The sequence below is a fragment of the Manis pentadactyla genome, chromosome 16 (assembly GCF_030020395.1).
Source record: "Manis pentadactyla isolate mManPen7 chromosome 16, mManPen7.hap1, whole genome shotgun sequence".
NCBI classification, from domain to species: domain Eukaryota; kingdom Metazoa; phylum Chordata; class Mammalia; order Pholidota; family Manidae; genus Manis; species Manis pentadactyla.
In genome coordinates this window covers 27,282,178-27,300,952 of record NC_080034.1, presented here as the reverse complement: position 1 = coordinate 27,300,952, position 18,775 = coordinate 27,282,178, and the positions used below count along the sequence as shown (strand labels likewise).

The window sequence follows — 18,775 nt, the reverse complement described above, 5'->3', positions numbered from 1 at the left end:
CTCATTTCTGTTTTTATTAGTTCTTTACAAAGGCTGTTTCAGTGTGTGTAAAAACCATGATAAAAGTAAAATTACGCAAAACTCTACAAAATTCAAGAAATAACTTCCTTTTTTGCAATTCAGGTTTAATCAGGAACTGCACAATTACATCTGCTGTATTTTGGTTTGATCGCAAGAGTAGCAGCTCCTCATTTACTGAAGCGAGTGTAGATGCCAGAGGAGCAGCTCGGCTGCTACCAGCGAAAAATTCCCCAGGCTACATTTGCAGTCTAGGTGTGGTAGTGCTTTGAAGGAGAAAGCAAATCACTTAGTTCCCCTTCTTCTATTTATTCTGATTATGTTGCTACTAAACAGATACGGTGTGTGGGTGAGTGGTGGGCCCTGGGACTGGAGGGACAGGGAAAGGAGAGAATTATGCAGACAAGAGAAGAGGGTCTACGTGAGGAAAAAAACATAGGTGATAAGGAAATACGCAGGAAGTTGGGAACAGACACGAAAGTGACACATATACTTATTTGTGGGGTGGAGGGAAGAGAAGACGGTAACAGATGATTCATCTGGTCCCCTAGGTGTTTGATTAGTGTGAGTCTATAAAATGGATACTTGTCTCTAAAATACATACAGATACGGTCAACAAAGTGGGAAGCAAAGATGGTGGTATGGGGCAAGGGGAAAACTGACCGTCCCTTTCATTTTATTTCCTTTGTCCCAAACCTGAATTACAAAATGCATCAAAAAAACCCCATAGACTAAACACTGGAAAAAAAAAGACACTGCTTTTAAGATATGCGAGCTGAGGGCAGTAAATCCATTCCAAATTAAAATTTCAAAACTGTGTGATCTGCATTCTTGTCCACCTACACACTATCGCAAACATCCTGCCAATAATTGGCTAGCTGGCCCATCTAGTAAACGAGACTAAGCTTCGAGGGGGCTGGAAAAGAGCTGCAGTCAGCCAGTTGATAGTCACAACAAACCAACCCACCCCTGAGGACACAGAGAAGGTGAACTTGGATTTTATTTTGTCCAAAGAGGAGAACAGAAATCACCTTAATATAACATGGCCTTTCCTGTTGTTGCAGTCAGTTGTAGTCACATCAGCAGGCCAGAAAAGCCATCCCATTCCTGCGGTAGGCACTCTGTCAAAGAAAAAGAAATCTGCAATGAATTATCACATCAAGTCAGACCAGGGAAGGAGGCAAAAAAGCAAGCAGAGCTTTCTTCCTGTTTTGTAGGCTCTGCTGGCTAAAATCTAACAGGGAACTTAATCTGAACATTTCTGGTGGCAGAGATAGAGCAACCACTCTGTCTGTTAGAAAGTCAGTGTGGTTGACAAGTGGTTAGCGATTCTATTTTGGGGGAGTGGGAGATACGTAAAATAAGACATCCCATTTTGTTAATTGATTGGGGTTGGTTAGGCCAAAGACATGTTGTGTTGAATCTGTCCTTTATAAACATGTGTTCCCTATTGGATATGCTCAAGAATCACTGCTAATTAAGTATCTTAATACTCTATAAACTACTGACTCATTATAGCCTTCCCAGGCCAAATTTACAGTCTCTGGAAAGAGCTTAGAAACAGACACTAATAGAGGCATTTTCTTCCTTCCTAAAATACAGTGATCTCTGTGGAGTTCTGTACATTATGGAAATTATGGAAAACTTGAATTTTACATAATTTTATGTACATATATGCACATATGGATATTCATGATGGGATAAAATAGTCCCATAAAAGAAAATGGAAAAGTGATACTAATTGCAATAATATATTTCAGTAAAGCAAGAAAAACTGCATGATTTTTCTTCCCGAGATATATTCTGCATTTCAGAGTTGGGAGAGAGAGGCTGTCCAGGATCTCATAATGAGACCCAGAATGAAGCAGAACTAAAATCCAGGACTTAGGAATGAAGTTACCCCTTTTCACCACCTTATTTTACACTATTTAAACTAGAAACAGTCAAATTCAGAGAATTTGTAACCTTCAATTAGATGGAATTTTTCTACAGTCTGTTTTCTGAAAACCAGAAAAATGATGAAATCTCATAGCAGGAACTTTTTTTCCCCTTTAAGCTAATAACTCTGATGCTATTCTGGAGTCTGTATACTTCCAGTCCAATTACTTTATTTTCAATAGCCATATTATAGGAAACATAGAATAAGCTTTTAAGATAATGTTAGGGAGGTGCTGAAGAGTTTAATTCTAAAAAGAATGATGACACTACATTTCTAATTACACTCAAAAAAGGAAAGTGGACCCATGATTTCTAGAAAGGCCTCCACTAATATGAGGTGAAGCCAAAATGGTTTTCTGGATAATTTTCTGTTAACCATAAAACTCAATTAACTTCAAAACCTTCCCTCCAAATATTCTGCTTGCACAGGGTTTATTTTAGTATGGTTGTCAAGCTTTGGAGTTCTGGTGGGAATTTCATCGGTTGGTTGTGCTGCTACACAGTTCACTCCAGATCAGCATATGGAGGATGAAAAAACAGTGGCACCTTCCAGGTTTCATTCCTCAGGGCTCTCTCTGTGAGACTCGCTCCTTACCATAGAACTTTTTTATCCCTAGTACACTTCTAGATTGGAGCAAACATTCTAACAAGGATTAGGAAATTCCAACTCCCCCTCCTAAGACTGTGCAAGGGAGGACAGTGTTAAAAGAGTTCCCCAGACAGCCACGAATAACTTGTAGGAATGGACAGACCCAATGAGAGGCAGGGGAGCCTCAGGCCCTGAAAGAGCCCCTGACCGCAGGAAGGCTTATGCCAAAGTAACCCTTTTAGCTTCTTGACCTTGATATTCTAAATTTTACAGCCACAGTGACAACCTTTAACATAGCATAATATTAAGAACACAGGCTTGGTTTACATGGAGATAAGTGAACCTGGGAGTAAAGCTGTGTTTCTCCTAAAGGTAAATGGCTGAAGTGAGCCTTGCTTGAAAATAAGTTTTGGCTCAAGAGAAGACTGAGTCTTGGCTGAGTCCACCTGAGAAATTAACAGATTTAATCTTTCCAGGGTGGGCAATATGAAATGGTTCTCTCTGGCACTGACAAGGTCAGTTTTCAAAGATCAATTCACCATTATAGATGATTTATCACTAGTGTTCGCAAGCACTGAAAGATTACTGTCTTATTTAGGAACATCGATCCTCAAGTAGCCAAGTTTAATGAGAAATCCAAAGTTTGGAGCTAACCCAGATTTTTGGACTAAATCTTTCCTATTCTAATTCTAAAATAAAGAAAGAATAAACAAGCATGTGTAATTAGTGAAGAGCAATTTCAGCAAACCCATCCCCTAGGGTCCTCTGCCCTGAGTCACTCTCTCCTTTTGATGTACAAAGGATGTATGCTGTCTGTGTGGGGTGATTATGGGAACATCTCAAATTTGGCATCCTTTCCAGAGTAAGCAACTTTGAAGAAAAATGGATGAAGACAACTCATCTTTGTGTCAACTGTGAATTTCTCTCTATTTGTGTTGGGAATGTTGAAACTAAATTTAAACATTGTTTGGTGTGAGGCCCTTCCAGAGGCCACATTCTCACGAAACATTTTGTATCCCACTTGTTCTCAACTGTCAGATCCTATGAATGATTCCCAGTTCTTTAATTTCACAGACACTCTTAGTAAAACCCAGACCTTGACCAGAAACAGCTACGATCTGTCCCAACTATTGAGAAGTATAAATCAGTAACACAATCAGACTTTCCCCGCAAATCAGCTCCTACATGCTATATATACCATTTAAGCTTTATTTCTAATTTAATAAAACTCTGTTCTCAACTAGTTCTTTCTATGTGAATTTGTTGAAAAGATCAGACATTTTATCAACTCCAGTTACCAGCAAATTTAGTTTTTTCTTTAAAAGGACCAATTGTAGTTTGTTAGGATTTTTTAAAAAATTGAGGGTCAATTTAGCTCCCATTTTGACATTTATATATTCATTTGGCTCCAAATTATGACCTGTTACCAGATCTACTACTAAACCTACTAAATCTACTAGATAAGCAGGCACAGATTTTACTTATTGCACTGGGCAATGGTGGGGAAGTTGCCTCATGAGTGTGCACTTTTACAATATGATTTTCTTTTTTTGTGCTTATCTACATATGGACCAGTTAGAGAAAACATTTAATTTGTAAACTGGTTTGCCTTTGCTTTTTTATGGGTCATCATAAATTGTGTATTTTAAGGAATGCAAATACTAAAAGGCAAAAGATCAATATTTGTCTTAAGCAAAAAAAGATAAACATGCTACAGAACATCACCTGTAGGCCCTAGTTGAATATGACTGTGTGATATGTGCTACTTGTGCCATTAGTCAAATTAATAAAGCTTTAACTATAGATAAAATCTCCCCTCCCTGATGTCTAGACTTAACATTTATTCTATTACCTTTCTTGATTCATTTCCACTTTCTCAATCTTAAACAAGAATTTCACTGTAGGGACTGACATAAGCAAGATGGCAGGCTAGGAGGTCCCAAAGTGCATCTCCCTCACAAAAACGATATATTAAAAAAACACAGACAAAAAGAGCTCCATGAAAGCTCTGGACCGTAGGAAAGAAGCAGCAGAAACCCTGTAGAGCTCAAAAAACAGGCACGGTCATGTAGAAAAGTGTAGGAAGCACTTTACTTGCACCCCCCTGCCCCCAGTGCAGAGCAGCTCAGAGCAAAGACAGACCCCCTGGAGGGATTTCACCCCATGGGAAAAGGAGAGGAGTACCCCCAGGGAGCCTTGTTACTGCTGTGGACATTTTCAGCTTTGCTACTGAGAAGCCTCACTTTCTGCACCAACACCAAATCCAGCTTGGAGTCCCCACTGAGGGGACAGAGCTGCCACTGTGGTGAGACCTGCTCCCAGGAGCCCCATGGATGCTGTGCCCCATTCTCTGGGATCAGGATACCACAGTGCCTTGCCATCTATGGGACTGGAGAGACTGTTGCTCTCTATGCTCCACCTGGAAGATTCTAAGTTGCAGCTTTGACCCGCCATTGCCAGGAAGAGAGCTGCTGCTCTCTGTACTGCTGCCTGGGTTCTAAGTCATGGCAGTGACTTGCTGTCACTGCTGTGCTATGTGCTGTCATACCACTGACTCTGCACTGCTTTGTTCCCCCAGCCAGGGCCCAAATCACTGTGGTGAGTCCGAAACTCACACTTCAGTTTCTTGGGAGATCTGCACATACCCTGCACTATCACCGCAAGAAGTTCACCTGTGCTCCAGAACACTGGCTCCACTGCCACTTGGAGTGCCAGTGCCAAGACCTGGTGCCAAGAGAGATCCCCTTGGCCAGGACTTCCTCCCACAAGCAAAAAAGAACAGGAAGATGCCAGAAGCCTGACCCTGAGGACCCCAATAACCCTAGACACCGCTGCCACTTTCACCCTAGACCTCTACAGTCTAGACCACAGAAGAGTCCCCATGGTCTTTGCCAATGTTGACCTAATACAAGGGAGGTGCACAGATACTATGCCACTGTGCCCTCTTCAGAACCAGAGACGTGGCAGCTCACCCAGCCAGAACTCTCACAGCCACTTTCAGGTGAAAGTCTTTCCAAAGTCTGGCTGAAAAGGCCGGGAGAAGTGACTTCTGCTTCCAATGTTCAAACATAAATGCAAAGCCACTAGAAACATGAAAAAGCCACTAAAAACATGAAAACATTACAGTACTAAAGATACTTGATTAAAGTTACCTGAAAAAGAATTCAAATAATTATTTTAAGGAGTGCAATGAGATTCAAGAGAACACAGACAATGAAATGAACTTAGGAAAACAATGCATGAGCAAAACAAATTAATAATAAAGAGATAGAAATCATAAAAAAAGCCCTCAAAATTTATAGCTGATGTATATGAAGAATGGATTGAAAAAAATTCAATAAAAACCTTCAACAACAGGATGAGTCAAGCAGAAGAATTTGTGAACTTGAAGACAGATCTCTCGACATTACTGATTCAGAGGGGAAAAACAGAAGTAAGACTGAAAAAGAGTGAAGAAAGCCTACATGGACTATGGACACCATTAAGTGAAACAATATTCACATTATGGGAATATTAGAAGGATACAGAGAAAAAGGTTCAGAAAACTTATTTAAAGAAATCATGGCTGAAAATTTCCAAAGTCTGGGGATAAGGTCACCCAGATGCATGAAGCTTAAAGATCTCCAAACAAGATTCAATCCAAAGACATACTGAGATGTGTTATAATCAAACTCTTAAAAATCAAAGGTAAAAAGAGAATTTTGAAAGCAGCAAAAGTTTAAAAACAGTCATTGCATACAAGGGAGCTCTAGTAAGGCTACCAGCAGATTCCTCAGAAGAAATCTTGCAGGCCAGGAGAGAATGATTTGGTATATGAAAAGAAAAACTGCCAATCAAGAATACTTTGCCCAGGAAAGTTGTTTGTTGGTAGAGATTAAGACTCCCAGACAAACAAAAGCTGAGGGAATTTACCATTACTATACCTGCCTTACAAGAAATGCTAAAGGGAGTTCTTTAAGCTGAAACAAAAGGACACTAATTAATAACATGAAAACAGATACAAAGTATTAAATTTATTGAAAAAGGTAAATATATAGACAAATTCAAAATATTATGTAAATCACTTTAGATTCTAGCTTATAGGTTGAAAGACAAAAATGTTAAAAATAAATAGCTATAATATTTTGTTAATGGGTACACTATATAAACATGTAAATTATGACATTACCAACAAAGTTGGGAGGGGGCAAGTAAATGTGTAGAACTTTTTTATGCAATGGAAGTTGTTTTTAGCTTAAAACAGACTGCTATAAAATGTATTATGAAAGCCTCATGGTGGTCCCAACAAAAACCTATGATAAATATACAAATGAAAAAGAAAAAAGATTTAAGAATATAACTACAAAAAATCATCAATTTTTAAAAAAAGGCAGTGAGAGAGGAACAAAGGAATTACAAAATAATCAGAAAATATTTAAGAAAATGGCAATATAAGTCCTTATCTATCAATAACTACTCTAAATGTAAGTGGTTTAAGTTTTCCAATTAAAATACACAAAGTACTTGAATAGATTAAAAAAAAAAGAAAAAAACAGGACCCAACTATATGCTTGTATGTCATAGACAGCTTTGAAGATACTCATAGGCTGAAAGTGAAGGGATGGACAAAGATATTTAATACAAATGGAAAACAAAAGAGCAGCTGTAGCCCCATTTATATTAGAAAAAAAATAGACTGTAAGTCAAAAGCTGTAATAAAATATAAAGAGGTTCACTATATAATGATAAAGGGGTCAATTGCTCAAGATGCTATAACAATTGTAAATATATATGAGTCCAAATCAGAGTACTTACATATATTAAATGACTATTAACAGATCTGAAAGAAAGAATAGAAATAAATGCAGTAATAGTAGGGGACTTCAACAGCCTATTTTCAACAACAGATAGATCATCCAGACAGTGTACCAATTAGGAAATAATGGACTTGACCCATACTTTAGACTAAACGGATGTATAGAGAACATTCCATAAACCTACTGGATAGAAAAATACAAATTATTCTCAAGTGCACACAGAACATTCTCCAGGATAGATCTTATGTTACGTCACAGAACCAGGCTTAACAAATTTAAGAATGTTGACATCTTAGCAAGTATTTTTTTCTAAACACAATGGTATAAAACCAAATCACTAACAAGAGGAAAGATGGAAAATCCACAGATACACAGAAATTAAACAATATATTTATGAACAGTTAATGGGTCAAAGAAGTCAAAAGGGAAATTAAAAAATACCTTGAGATAAACAAAAAAGGAAACGCAACATACCAAAACTTATGAGATACAACAAAAGCAGTTTTAAAAGGGAAGTATAAAAAAATAAACATGTACATTAAGAAAAAAGAAAGATTTCAAATGAACTACCTAACCTTATATACCTCAAGAAACTAGAAAAAGAACAAATTAAGCCCAAAGTTAGCAGAAGGAAGGAAATATAAAAATTATAGCAAAAATAAATGAAATAGCTTAGAAAGATAACAGAAAATTTCAAGAAAACAAAGAGTTGGTTTTCTGAAAAGATAAAGAAAACTGACAAATCTTTAGCTAGCCTGAGAGATGACTCAACTAAAATTATAGATGAAAGAAGAAACATTACAATGGATAAAGTACAAAGGATTACAATAGACCACTGTATGCTAACAAATTAAGATAAAAAAAACAAAAGAAGATACAAATTCTTAGAAATGAACAATTTTACCAAGACTGAATAATGAAATAATAGAAAATCTAAATAGGCCAATAACAAGCAAGGAGATTGGGGGTGGAGCCAACCACTGGCAACCAGCCTGCAGCCTTAGGTATGGTATTAGGTATAAAGGTACTTAGGTCCAAAAGTAACTTCGTTAATATAACTAGAGACACCTTTATAGTTTTCAACAAAGAAAATTCCAAGCGTTTTAGCTCTGTACTAGAAAAAGGGATGAAGACCAAATATATATTTCTTATTATGAATCACAGTATCAGAAAGGCCAATTTACCTGATGAATACTGATGCAAAATCCTCAGCAAAATACTAGCAAACTTAATTCAACAGCACATTAAAAGGATTCTATAAGTGATCAAGTGGGATTTATCCTGGGGTGCAAGAATGATTCAATATACTCAAATCAATAAATGTGATACAGCACACTAAAAGAATGAAAGGTAAGAATCATATTATTTCAACAGATGCAGAAAATTCAGTTGGCCAAAGTGAACATCCTTTCATAATCAATAAGTCGGGTATAGAAGGAATGTACCTCAACATAATAAAGGCCATATATGAAAAGCTTACAACTAACGTCATACTTAATGGTGAAAAATTAAAAGCCTTTCCTCTGAGATCAGGAACAAGACAAGGATGCCCACTCTTACTCCTTCTACTCAACATATTAACTGAAGTCCTAGCCATAGAAATTGGGCAAGAAAAAAAATAAAAGGCATCAAATTCAGAGAGGAAGAAGTAAAATTGTCTCTGCAGATGGCATGATCTTATATATAAAAAAAAAACAACACTAAAGACTCCACCAAAAAACTATTAGAACTGATTAATTCATAAAGGTAGGGTCCAAAATCAACATTAAAAATCAGTTGTGTTTCTATATACCAACAATATATTATTTGAAAGAGAAATTGAGAGCAATCCCATTTACAATAGCATCAAAAACAATAAAATAATTAGGTAAAATTTAACCAAGGAGGTGAAAAACCTATATACTGCTAACTGTAAGACACTGGTGAAAGGGACTGAAGAAGACACAAATAAATGGAAAGATATGCTGCTTTCTTAGACCAGAAGAATTAATAGCTTTAAAATGTCTGTATTACCTGAAGCAATCTACAGATTCAGTTCAATCCTATCAAAATTCCAATGGCATTTTTCAAAGAAATAGAAAATACAATCATAAAACTTGTTTGGAACCACAAAGACCCTGAATAGCCAAAGTAATCTTGAGAAAGATGTAAAAACCTGTCCATATCACACTTCCTGATTTCAAACTAAATTTCAAAGCTACAGTAATCAGAACAGTATGGTATTGGCATAAAAATAGACAAATAGATCAACGAATAAAACAGAACCCAGAAATGAACCCCTGTGTATATGGCCAATTAATTCTCAACAAAAAAGTCAAGAATATACTAAGGAAAAGGACCGTGTCTTCAATAATTGGTGCTGGGAAAACTGTACAGCCACATGCAAAAGAATGAAACTGTACCACTACCTTACACCATACACAAAAATCGACTCAAAGTGGATTAAAGACATGAATATAAGACTGAAACTCTGTAACTCCTAGAAGTAAACACAGGGAGTAAACTCCTTGACACCAATTTTGGTGGTGATTTCTTGGATAAAAATACCAACAGCAAAGACAATAAAAGCTAAAATAAACTAGTAGACTACATCAAACTAAAGAGCTTCTGCATAGCAAAGTAAACAATCACTACATTGAAAAGGCAATCTACAGAACGGGAGAAAATATTTGCAAACCATATATCTGATAAGGGGTTAATATGCAAAATATATAAAAACTTATACAAGTCAATAGCAAAAAAGCAAACAATCCAATTTAAAAATGGGCAAAGGATCTGAATAGAGATTTTTTTCAAAGAATAAATATAAATGGCCTATATGTACATGAAAAGGTACTCAACATCAGTAACTCATTATGAAAATGCAAACCAAAACCACAATGAGGTATCACCTCACCTGTTAGGATGGCTATTATTAAAAAGAAAAGAGATAACAAATGTTGAGGATGTGGAAAAAGGGAACCGTTACACACTGTTGGTAGGAAGGTAAACTGGTACAGTCATTATGGAAACCAGTAAGGCAGTTGCTCAAAAATTAAAACAGAACTGCCACATGACTCACCAATCCCACCTCTGGGGTATATCTCTGAAGGAAATGAAATCAGTATCTCAGTGTAAGTCTTAAGTAAATCAGGTCAAGAGACCTGCATTCCTATGTTCACTGGAGCATTGTTCACAATAGCCAAGATACGGAAACAACTTAAATGCCCTTCAATGGGTAAATGGATATGTGGTGTGTGTGTATTTATAATATTTAGAATAGAATACATATATATAACAGAATATTATTCAGCCATAAAATAGAAGAAAATCTTGCCATTTCCAACAACATGGATGAACCTGGAGGATATTATGCGAAGTGAAATGATTCAGACCGAGAAAGATATACACTGTGTGGTATCACTAAAAGCAGATTCATAGTAACAGAATAGAATGGTGGTTGCCAAGGGCTGTGGGAAGAGGGAAGTGGAGAGATGTAGGTCAAAGGGTATAAGCTTTTAGTTATAAAAGTAAGTTCTGAGGATCTAATGTACATCTAAGTGATGTGACTAGTGAGTGTAAGATTTAGGATTCAAAACCCAGTCTGTATGCTTTTCATTAAACCACACTGTCTTACATTAAAAAGGAAAACAAAAATCCCTGAAATCTGGCATAATTTATTCTTCCCAGATTACTTTAGATATACATATTCTCCTGGCCCTAAAAACCTCAATTATTTTTAAACACCACTTTGAGGACATACTAAAATTTTACTTCAAATTTAAACTAGATCAGCCTGGTACAATACTTTAGAGTGCAGAGATGAGACTTGAATCTAAGTTGTCTTCAGTATGGAGGCCTTCTCAACCAGCACTTATTTTCCAAGCTAATTTTAAGAGTACCATAGAGTAAAGAAAGCAGTGTGAGAGCTTTCACCACTCAGAGAGCCTCAAAAAATAATAGATACCCTACCTCCATTTCTTCAAAGTCAATTGGTTTGAATGGCATTTAGGCTTAGGAATGTTTAAAAGCAACCCAGGTGACCCGGATTCATAGTCAGGGCTGAGAAATGTGGTAGAGTGGATGAACATGCCATTAATAGGACCCAAAATGCTTTTGTTTTATCAACATTTATCATGGAACTATTTTAGAATCTGTCATGGTTATAAACAATATATCTCAATGGAAATCCTAATATTGGCATTTAATTTAATACAGAAGAAATAAAAATTAAGACCATGCCTTTCACCCAGACAGCAGTGGGCTACCTGTATCTCTCATGTTTTTCACTTGTGGGTCATCTGTAGACAAGAATCCATCATTGCCTTTTACCTCCCCAGATGCTGGAATGCCATTGTCTCAGAGCACAGTTCTTTAGACCGCTATACAACGTTTCATTCCATAATGAAAAAGGAATCTGGAAACCGAGCCTACTAAACCAAGCTGAGCAAACTCTCTGCTTACATCTAGAATCAAGCAAGGAACAAAGGAATTTCGTAATTGGAAATTATCTTGTGAACTCCTCTATTCCAATTTCTAATTTAACAGATGAGCAAACTAATGCCCAGAGAAAACGACCCATCCATGATCACAGTGGGAGAGACCAGGATTCCTGACTCAGTCCAGGGCTCTTTTTAGATGGTTCTCATTCTGCCCAAAGCTATGTGTTTGGCTTCTCTGACCTTAATGGGGAAAACAGAGGTAGGGAAAGAAATTGTTTTTCCGGATTATGAGCCCTTGGGAGCAGAACAAACATGAAGGGACTGGGGGAAGGGAAGGACTTAATGATGTCTAAAACAGGACAGCTGAACAGTCAGAACAAGGCCGGCCATTATGAGCTTTTAGTTTTACTTCAGGCTCTTCTGCGATATGATTAGTTCTCCCTTGGAGAATCACTTAATTTCCCTGAGTGCCCCAAATAATAATTTTGATAAATGGATGAGTATCAAAATATACTTTTTTTGATATAAGGGGGTGACACATCATGTGTTCCCACTTAAGTCTTACTAAGGCTAGGCTCAGTGTCTGATTTAGGGCTGAGCAAATAATGTGGGCTGCCTGGATCTTTTTGGAGCTGGCCAATTTGGGTTAAATCCAATAGTAAAAAGGACAATAAAAAGATTTGGAGCACACATTCGCCCTTTCCAAAACTACTGTTAACTTCCAATTAACTAAGTGTAGGGTAGACTGCATTCTGGGTGAATTGTGGGCCACAGGAGCCACCCTGGTTACCAAGGGCCTAGTGGTTTCCCGAACGTTCTTCTCCACTTCACAGGGATGAGAGGGCTCAGAGGGGCGGTGGTCCTGCAGCCACTGCTGGGTTCTGCTGGGAGGAACAGCAGGGAGGTAGTGGAGCAAACTGGAACCAACAGGCTTTCACTAGTCCTTCCTTACTAAGTTAACCTCAGTGTTTGATTTATTGGAAGACTTAGTTGAGCTGGGGGTGGGAAGGTAGGCACATCTTAGAATTTCATGTATAAATGCTGTTTCAGAAGACAGCTAAATTAGCCCTTTTCTCTGCCCCACCTCACTCCCAAGTTTTACAGTAAAAACCAGTTATGCTTCTATCTAGCCTTTTTCTACCTCTTTTCTGGCAGCCACACTGGAGGCTACATCGAGTTGTCTCAAATTCCTCTCCCCTTGTACGCCCAAACACAGCACTGCCCTCCATGGGTTTTTGGATTCAAGTCTAAGCCCTCTCTCAGCCCTTCCAGTTGCCTAAGGAGGTGACTGTGCCCTGACAGACATATTGTTTTGCTTTAATACTATAAATCTGAAAGCTCTGGAGCTTCATATCAAAGCTATGTAATAGCTTTTTAAAAGATAAATATGCCCCCTTTTCTTCTTCCCTTGTGTCTGTGTGTGGGCAAGATTTAATTACAGTGAATAGAACTGAATGGTGGTCTAAGCCTCCAAAAATCAAAGTGGGAACCATGGCTGAGTTTCATTAGCAAACATAAATACAAATAGGCACATCTTGTTGTACCAATGCCATGTGACTGTTTCCCCTTTTGATAATTTCACTCTAACTCTGATATTTTAGAGAATCTAAATTGAACCATATGATGTATAGCACTGTAACATGCAAACCTCTTCATTAAACATTTTGCTTACTTCCCAATGTTATAAATATCCTGCGAAAATCATGGAGAACAGTTTGTCAGACAGAAGAGCCTTGATTTAAGAATAGTGGAGGGAACCCTGCCCTTTAAATAAAAGGTCTTCTCTAGCTGGCAGAATGGGTAAAAAGACATAGCATTAACTCTCATTCTATTTCAGGTCATTGGGAGTCCATAAATCTTGAGGAACTTGTCATTTTATGCATGTTTTTCTCCAAGTCTGTTACAGTTTTATTACTAAGCTATTTCAGCATTCTGAATTCAAGCGTATTTAAATTAAAACTTAGTTATTGAAAATTACCATTTCTAATTGCCTAAGTCATTTCAATCAAATTATGAGTTTTTTTTTTGAGCAAAATTATTAAGTGGCTGATAAAACACTGTATTTTGGAGGAAAGGTTTTTGGTGAGTGTTATTTTTAGGAATTTTATATGAGAATAAAAATGTACCATTTGTATGTATAAATTATTCTTCCCATGACATTGTGCATACTTAAACACATCTATGGTTAATAATTTAATGCCAATAATATTAAACCTTTTTTCAGCTACCTCACGTTCTAGACAACCAAAAACAAAGATGTCTAGAATTACACCAAGCTGGAAATACACCTAAGTCTATGGGTAATAAGTGTCAAATTGGCAGAAATTAGTAACCCAAATCTCCATTTCTCTTGACGGGCCCATAGTGTCTAGGAGGCAGGGGAACTTGCTGTTTTCTTTATCTCTGGATGTCCAATGTGTGACAAAGAAAGTGCTCAATAAGTAATCACCTAATGAATGAATGCATCTGGCTAGCAAGTAGCTTAGTTTCCTCTGGGCAACAATGAGAAATGCTAACATGTGTTCACCACCAGAGCAGGTGTTGGGATAGTCTCAGCTCCTAAAAATTAGGCTTAGATCACACACTTATCATCTCATAAGATAACCGTCAGCAGCACTTTTTAAGAAAAATAAGTTGGTGACCTTAATAATTCAACCATAAGCAAGGCTGCAAAGCAAGTAGTTATTCTGATATTAGTTCTCAATGTTCACTGGGAGCATGCCTGGGCTTTTCATTGTTGTTATCTCCCAGGAATAAAACCTTTTGCATCAGTGAAGCCAATTGCTTTGTTTGCCAGAAAAAGAGAATCCAAGTAATCTTAAAACAAAATAATATTGTTTTGGTGCATCTAAACATTTTAATTTCAAATATTCTACTACTGAAAACTACAATTAATAGTACATTTATAGTAGATAGCATCACAATTTTTTTTAGAGTCTTGGTCGTGTGGCAATGTTACTCAGTTTTATTTTCAAAGTCTTCAAAAATGATATAAGACAAAAAGAAAAAGAAAATACTGCCTCAGTAGCCTCTGCCACATCAAAAACAGCACAAGGTATAAGAATATGGATAGCAATAGCTTTTTACCAATGTTCAACACACCAACTCAGAATAATAAATGAATTATAATTGGTGTTTTAAAGGATTTTTTAAAGAATAAAAAATAAGATTATGACACAGAATAATCAGGACACAGCAGTTAACATCAATCACATATGGTAGCCACAGGATAAGATATATTCACCTCAGGTATGAACCTACTCTCATTTGTTTACTTATTTCTTGTAGATAAAGTGAAGGTTCCTGTGGCCAGGATTCTCACCTGGCCCTGGTCAGCTAGCTCACTACACACGTGTGGGCAATGCGGTGTTACTGACTCGATATAAAGAGCTCTGCCCAGTACTCTGGGCAACATGGTGGCATGGCCACATGGCTGCAGGAGAGCAGAGACTGGAGTGGTGGCAGTGCTGAGGACAGAGACTGAGATGGCTGCACGGGTAGAGAGGCCCAGAAGCAGAGACTGGCTTGCTGCATGCACACTCACTCTGAGTGGATGGGATTCTAGTGATTGACCTGCCACCATGGAAATAAAGTTTGGTATAAACTCTTTCACCCCAAGAACATTCCATTGTCATTCTTTAATCTCACTGATTTCAGAGTGAACTTGGCTGGGGCTGAAACCCATTGGCAAGACATTTGCTCAAAAACACAGAGTGCAAGGTACAGTGGATACAGCAATGACATATATATGGCTCTTGCCCTTCATGTTGAGCAGTCTAATGCAGGTGACACACTGAATGAGAAATGACAAAAGTGATGGGAGTTACGACCATATAAGAAGGCAGCAGAGGTGGTGGGGGTGATCAGGAGACTTCTTGAAGGAAAATACAGTCAGCTGAGACCTGAGTTAAGGATGGGAAGGGAACGGGTAGCAGGACAGAAAAGTGTTCTGGGTAAGACCCAGAAGAGGGAGACTTAACTTTTCTTATTCCCAAATGCCAGTCTTTAGGCTATGCTTCTCACAAGAAATATTAAATCCAAGACACCAACCCACCCTACCTACCACTGAAAGGTTTATCAAAATTCAGTTGAGTAATGCTGATGTTATATGAACTTTGAAACAATTCTTTTGAATCAATGCTTTAGGGCCTGACATAAACTCTTTATATTAAGTTGAAATAATCTGAGAACTTCTTGTTTCTGGTTGGACATGTGAGAAGCTTGGAAGTTGCCATTCTGTCCTAACAAGTCAATGCTAAACAAGCTGAAAAATCAACAAGTCTTCTAGATCCAAAAGAGAATGAGGTTTCAGGGCAAACCACTGCTCCTAAGAGAGGATCACAACTTACTATAACACAAATTGACAAGCAGAAATCTCTGGGGAAACCAGTGCCAAAGTAGGGAAATCTGAACTTGCATCGAAAATTGCCAGAAGCTCAGTGTGGACAAATCTGGGAGATAAAACTCCAGGGGAAGTCAGTCCCTGTGAGATGGGGAAAGGGGTCCTGCCCTCTTGTGACTTTTACCTCCTGGAGTTGTACCAGATTCTCACAGTGAATATTACAGAAAAATCTCATGTTTTGGGCAGGGAAAGGGGGGAAACCATTTAAAATATGCCAGAGCATTATGTTCTTAACAAGGTCTACCCTCAGGAGAAACTATTTAGAACCTAACCCGTTGGGATTTTACCAGTCTGACCTGGGAAAAGGGAACCACCCAACTTCAGTCCACTGTAGCCATCCTGTCCCACCTAACAAGGCTTAACGAAGAGGTGGGGACTAAGAAGCACTTTTGTAGTCCGCAGTCCAGAGGCACAGGTTCACTAAAAGACTAAGATCAAATCATAGTACAGAATGCTTCCCCTCCCCTGAACATCTTAACACCAAATTAATGAGGGCCTATTTGTAGCAGTTCCTTTTACCCAGTACATCACGTCTAGCCATTGAGACAAAATTACAGGGCATATTAAAAGGCAAAAAACACAATTTGAAGAGACAGAATATCAGAATCAGACCCATTTATGACAAGCATGTTTGCATTAATAGACTGGATTAAGATGCTAAGGTAATGGTTAAAGTAGACAGTATGTAAGAACAGACAGACAAAGTAAGCTAAGGGATGGGAATTCTAAGATCTAATAAAAATGAAATGCTGGAGGTAAAAACACTAACAGAAATGAAGAATGCCTTTCTCTGATGGGATTCTTAACAGACTGGATTTGGATGAAGAAAGACCTCTGAGCTTGAGGATATCTCACTATAAACCTCCAAAACTGAAAAGTGAAGAGTAAAAAGATTGGAAAAAACATAACAGAATATCCAAGAACTGTGATGGTGAAACACAAGTATAAATGGTATAACATGTGCATAATGGGAATCCCAGAAGGCAAATAAAGTGAGAAAGGAACTGAAGAAATATTTGAAAATGAATGACTGAAAAATTTCCTAAATTAATGTTAGACACTAAACCACTGGAAGAGTCAGGGAGCTCAGAGAACTCCAAACAGGATAAATGAAAAACAAACAAAACTACCCCTAGGCATATCATATTCAAACACAGAAAATCAAAAAAAAATTGAAAGATGATGGAGGGAAAAACACTTTACCGAGGGAGGAGCAAAGATAAGAATTACATCTGAGTTTCTTCAGAAACAATGAAGCAAGAAGAAAGTGGAGTGGAATTTTTAAAATATTGAGAGAAAGAAACCCCACAATCTAGGTTACTGTGCCCTGTGATATAATTCCTTTAAAAGTGAAGGAGAAATAAGAACTTTCTCACACAAACAAAACTTGAGGGTTTTTTTTTTTTTGCCAGTACCCCTGCTTTGCAGGAAATGTTAAAAGAAGGAAGTTCTTCACAGAAATAAAATGATACAGGTTCCAAACTGGGATCTACATAAAGAAAGAAAGAACACCGGGGAAGGAATAAATGAATGTAGGAAAAATTTTACTTTTATTCTTAATTGATTGAATAGACAACTGGTTTGTTCAAAACAACAGCAACAATGTATTTAATAATACACATACTTATGTATACTTATGTATAAGTGAAATGAATGACAGCAGTGATACAAGGGACAGGAGGGAAGAATTAGCATTTTTCTTTTTTGTTATAAGGTACTCACACTATTTGGTAAGTTGTAAACTATTACTGGAAATTGGATTTCAATTAGCTGTAAATATACATTGCAAACTCTAGGGCAACCATTAAAAAGAGTTTTTTAAAAAAAGGAATGATATATTAAGAAAGAAGAGGAAAGATGAAATCATATAAAATGCTCAATTAATACCACAAAGGGCAGAAAAAGACCAAAATGGGAATGGAGAATAAGGGTAACAAATAGAAAACAGTATTAAATGTGGTAAACATTAATCTAATTATATCACTAATTATTTTGAATGTCAATGGTCTAAATGCCCCCATAAAAAAGAGATTCTCCAAGTGGATCAAAAAACAAGACCCAACTATATGTTATCTCTAAGAAACCCACTTTAAATATAAAGACATATATAGATTAAAAGTGGATGGAAAAAGATACCCCATGCTAACACTAATCAAAACAAAGTAGGAGTAGCTATATTAACTTCAGACAGAGCTGACTTTATAGCAAGAAAGTAATCAGATACCAAGAGGGCCATTAAATGATGGTAAGTAGTGAATTCCCCAAGAAGATAGAATAATTCTTGATACACACCTAATGACAGAACATCAAAATACATGAGGCAAAAAACTGACAGAACTGCGAGGAGAAACAGAGGAATCTACTATTATAGCTGGAAACTTCAAACCCCTCCACCAGAAATAGACAGACCCAGCAGAAGAAAATCATCAAGGACATAATAGCCTCAACATCACCATCAATTAACTGCACATAATGAACATCTATAGACTACTTCATCCAGCAACAACAGAGTACAAAAATTCTTCTTGAGCTCACATGGAACATTCACCAAAACAGATCAAACAGGCCATAAAACATACCTAACAAATTTAAAAGGACAGGAATCTGTTCT

General features: G+C 37.3%; 1 protein-coding gene across 1 annotated transcript in view; it reads right to left on the bottom strand.

Annotated features, from left to right (window-relative positions):
* Positions 1–1,000: 1,000 nt before the first annotated feature.
* SUPT3H (SPT3 homolog, SAGA and STAGA complex component) overlaps positions 1,001–18,775 on the bottom strand; it is a 484,976-nt gene continuing 467,201 nt past the window's right edge. Inside the window, 1 exon segment of the mRNA XM_036927349.2 lies at positions 1,001–1,139. Within this exon segment, the coding sequence (XP_036783244.1) occupies positions 1,098–1,139 (42 nt within the window). The 3' untranslated portion in view covers positions 1,001–1,097.